Raw genomic sequence first — 3,547 nt, 5'->3', positions numbered from 1 at the left:
CAGCAGGAGCAGGAAGGAAACCAGTGCAGTCTCTAGGGCCACACCAGTGCCGGAGCGAGTGCCACTGCTGCTACTTCTTCAGCACTTTTGTGATCCCAGGCAGGTAGTTGGAGATGCGGGTGTAGACCCCAGGTGGGGTGTCACACCTGAAGGAAACGATGCCTCGTGCCACCTTATTGCACACCAGGGGCCCACCAGAATCTCCCTGAGGGCAGGTGAGAGACTGGTTTGAGAGGCCTCTTCCCGGGGGGAGCAGGTTCCACCTCGGTCCCTCTCTGCCCAGGCGCTGCTAGCAGGGCCGGTCTCTGCTCCAGGTCTGTGGCTCCGCTGCTGCCCCACGCGCCCTCCAGCTGTCTGGAGCGGGTGGGCTGGGGCTCTGCCCCGGGACTCTGCATAGACTGTGGTGTCGGGGCATCCAGAGAGCCAGTCCACATGGGAGCTACGAATCAAATGCTCGACACCTCTCCTGGGAACCAGTCCGTGCCAGCAGCAGCCCCTGCTACCACAGAACCCCCCTTCCCCGCAGCCAAGCCCCCAGCCTGTTGGCAGCCCATACCTGGCTGGAGTCCCTGAGCTTGTGGAAGCTGCCAGCACAAACCATGCCAGTGCTGAGACGTGGCTAGAAGCGGATGCATTTCCCGCGGCTGTAGATGGAGACTTTGGTTTCAAAGGGTTTGTTGGTCGCCTGGTCATCATCGATCAGGCCCCACCTGGCTATGCTGCACTTGGTGCCCGTGAGGAGGTCGCTGCTGGTCTTGGGCAGTGGAATGGTCTTGACGTAGTCATTGAGAGTGGCCTTTGCTGTCAGCTGGGAGAAAGCAAGGTTTTTGGAGAAGGCTACGAACAGAACAGCTGAAGGAACTTGAGGTAGGGGAGGTCTAGCAGGACATACAGCACTGCAAGCTCTGGTAAGCTGCTGCAAATAGGGCATGCCACTCCAAGCCCTGCCTATGGTTCCCTCCCGGGTCCCTCCCATTCCTGCCTGCCTCCCGCACTCACGGACAGAAGCAGCTGATGGTTTGCAGAAGGAACTAACAAGAATGTCCTCTGCCCAGACCCTGCTAGACTCACAGCCCCAGTCTACCCTCCGACCCACTGCCTGCTGCAGGACTGCCTTGCCTTGCGCAGCACGATGTCATTAGACACGGTGTTGGGATTGTACGCAGGGTGCTGGTGGTATCTGAGATCTCCCAGTTGGGAGAGTTGTTTCTGGTTCGTGGATGTTGTGAGCCCCCAGTGCAGCAGAAGAGAGAAGGGAGAAAACAACTTGGGTCTCACCCGCATCCCTCTCCATCTCCAGGCAATTGGAGGGAGCTACTCAGCACAGAAGGAAGAGATACCTGCTCCAAAATTACTCCAGTGGTGGACCTCACAGGTTAGGGGAGGAAGAAGGGGGTAAATCCCCTGTGTGAAGTACTCACCCCATGCAGTGTGCAGCTGTCATCACCCAGTCAGGGGCCACCAGGAAGCCTCCGCAGGCTAGCATCCCTACCTTCAGGTATGCCATGTAAGGGTGGGAGTGGGGCTGAGCCTCATGGCCCCCCACAGCCTGACCCAGTAGAGCACCTGCAAGCCATCCCACAGCAGGGTGAGCTGGTGGCTGCTGAGGTCAGAGCCCAGACCAGCAGCCTCACCCGCAGCAGCTTGCGGCACCCCAGCCTACTGGCATTGGCCCGTGGGCAGGAAAGCAAGAGCAGCACGGCCAGCAGTGGCTGGGGCTGGCACATCTCTTCCCACAGCTGGACACTCCTTCCAAGATGTGTGGAAGTCTGAGTCTCCTAGTGCTCAGAGGCTGGTTTTATAGCCTGGGGCCAGCTGTACCCAGCAGCCAGGAAACCGTGTGTGATGGCTTGATTGCGCTAATCAGAGCAGTGCAGCACCCCTGCAGGTCTATCTGCCCCGGCCTGCTCACACGCCCCACGTGCCCCGAGGCTGTGACCGATGAGCGATAGAGCGGGACAGAAAGGCCAGGGCACAGGCAGTGTGGTATGCCACAGCCCCAGCGCCGCAGGGGTGCTGAGAAGAGGTGTCCTGGGATATTTTCCATGCATGATTTAGCATTTCTCCCGCAGTCTGGCTGCAGGTCCAATCATGTCCACCTGCTTCAGCGCATGGTGTCTTTGAGCTCTGGCGATCAGGCTGTCTTGTACTGTACCTTTAGTAGTTCATGCCGCTTGGGCCTGGGGGTGGTCAGGTCATCTCGTGCTTTGTTGGCAAGTGCAATGACTGCAGATGCTGTTTCCCGTCTATGGTTTCCCCTCTGCAGCTGGTCTGGCCACTGGCACATCTCTTCAAATGGGACCGCGGAAACCTTCATCCATCCTGCTCTGGATTCTCTGCTCTCTCCCTTCCCTGAAATGCTGCAACCTGCCCCTAGCAAAGTGTGATTTGGTTAAACGTTAAACCGAGCACCAATCCTGCTGCACTTGTGCCTTCCTGGCCTTGTGGTCCTGAACAGAAACCACCATTGGGCTGTCCCAGCTGACCCTCTTTCAAAAAGGTGACCAAATCTCTGTGTCAAGGGCAAGGACCTGGGGCTGAGGACACCTGTGTTCTTCCCATTCCTGGCTCTCACACTGCCTTAGCTGGCGGCTGCCTGCACTTCCCTTCTCATCTTTGGGCCTCCAGTTCCCAAGGTGTGTCCTGTGATGGCAGCTGAGACCATCCTTTGTATGAAGAGCTGCCTGACTCCCATGCTGCAGCCTCAGAGGGAGCGGTGCCGCGCAGTCCTGTGTGGTTTAAAGTTGTCCTTCCTGCCTGCACTTCCTACCCCTTATCTACCTCAACTTTCCTCACTGCCACGTTGTCCCAGTCTGCTGTATTTCTTGCTCCCTGGGGCTTGCGGGCAGTTGTGTGCCCACAGCAAAGCGTAAATCTGCGAGGGTTAATGCTCTGTGAGGTGTCTGTTCTGCTTAGGAGAGACTGCACGTTGCTTACTGGAAGAACATCTCTTCCATGCTCAGGGACTTTCAACAACTCTTGAGTCTGCTCCAGCGCAAGAACATCCAAGGGGCTGGGGGCAGCCATAGCAGAGAGGCCACAGGGGAGGGTGCAGGGTGCCGCGGGGAGGTATGGGGTAATGCCTCCTTTTAATCCCTGGAGTACTTCCGACCTGGTTCACCTGGGCAGGAATCCTCCCAGAAGCTCTAGCTGAGGTCACTACAGTTTCTTTGCAGGCACCTGGTTTAAATAAGCTAATTTGGGCTTGTAACTGCAGCCAGGAACTGATGAAAAAACACAACGGCAAAAGGCAGTAGAACAATTATTGTGCTGAGACTTCAATGCTCCCCCTCGCTCCCCATCCTTGGTCCTGCTATGGGAGATTTTTCTACCCAAAGACCCTGTCCGTGTGCCCATTCCCTGGGACACTTGCTGCCAACACTGCTCAGGGGCCTGCACACCACTTGAAGAAAATGAGGCTTGCTTTAATCCTAAATCACCGTCTCTGGAGCAGTCTCTGGTTACCAGTCCTAATGTAGGTCTGTGAGGAGTGGCTTAAACTCAGCTGTGCCTGCCCAAGACATGATACCAGCTTTGCTTCCTGCTG

The 3,547-nt window shown here is 57.0% G+C and overlaps 1 protein-coding gene across 1 annotated transcript; it reads right to left on the bottom strand.

The window, feature by feature from the left end:
* Positions 1-70: 70 nt before the first annotated feature.
* Positions 71-1,727, bottom strand: LOC104622743 (mast cell protease 1A-like). Its single transcript, XM_010289620.1, is given in 6 exon segments — positions 71-205; positions 557-808; positions 1,120-1,192; positions 1,194-1,286; positions 1,422-1,600; positions 1,602-1,727. Coding segments are annotated over 6 exon segments (858 nt in total).
* Between the last annotated feature and the right edge of the window lie 1,820 nt (positions 1,728-3,547).

This window comes from Phaethon lepturus, unplaced genomic scaffold (assembly GCF_000687285.1).
Source record: "Phaethon lepturus isolate BGI_N335 unplaced genomic scaffold, ASM68728v1 scaffold29616, whole genome shotgun sequence".
Lineage (NCBI taxonomy): Eukaryota > Metazoa > Chordata > Aves > Phaethontiformes > Phaethontidae > Phaethon > Phaethon lepturus.
The sequence above is the reverse complement of the archived record's forward strand: the minus strand, read 5'-3'. Positions and strand labels throughout refer to the sequence as shown.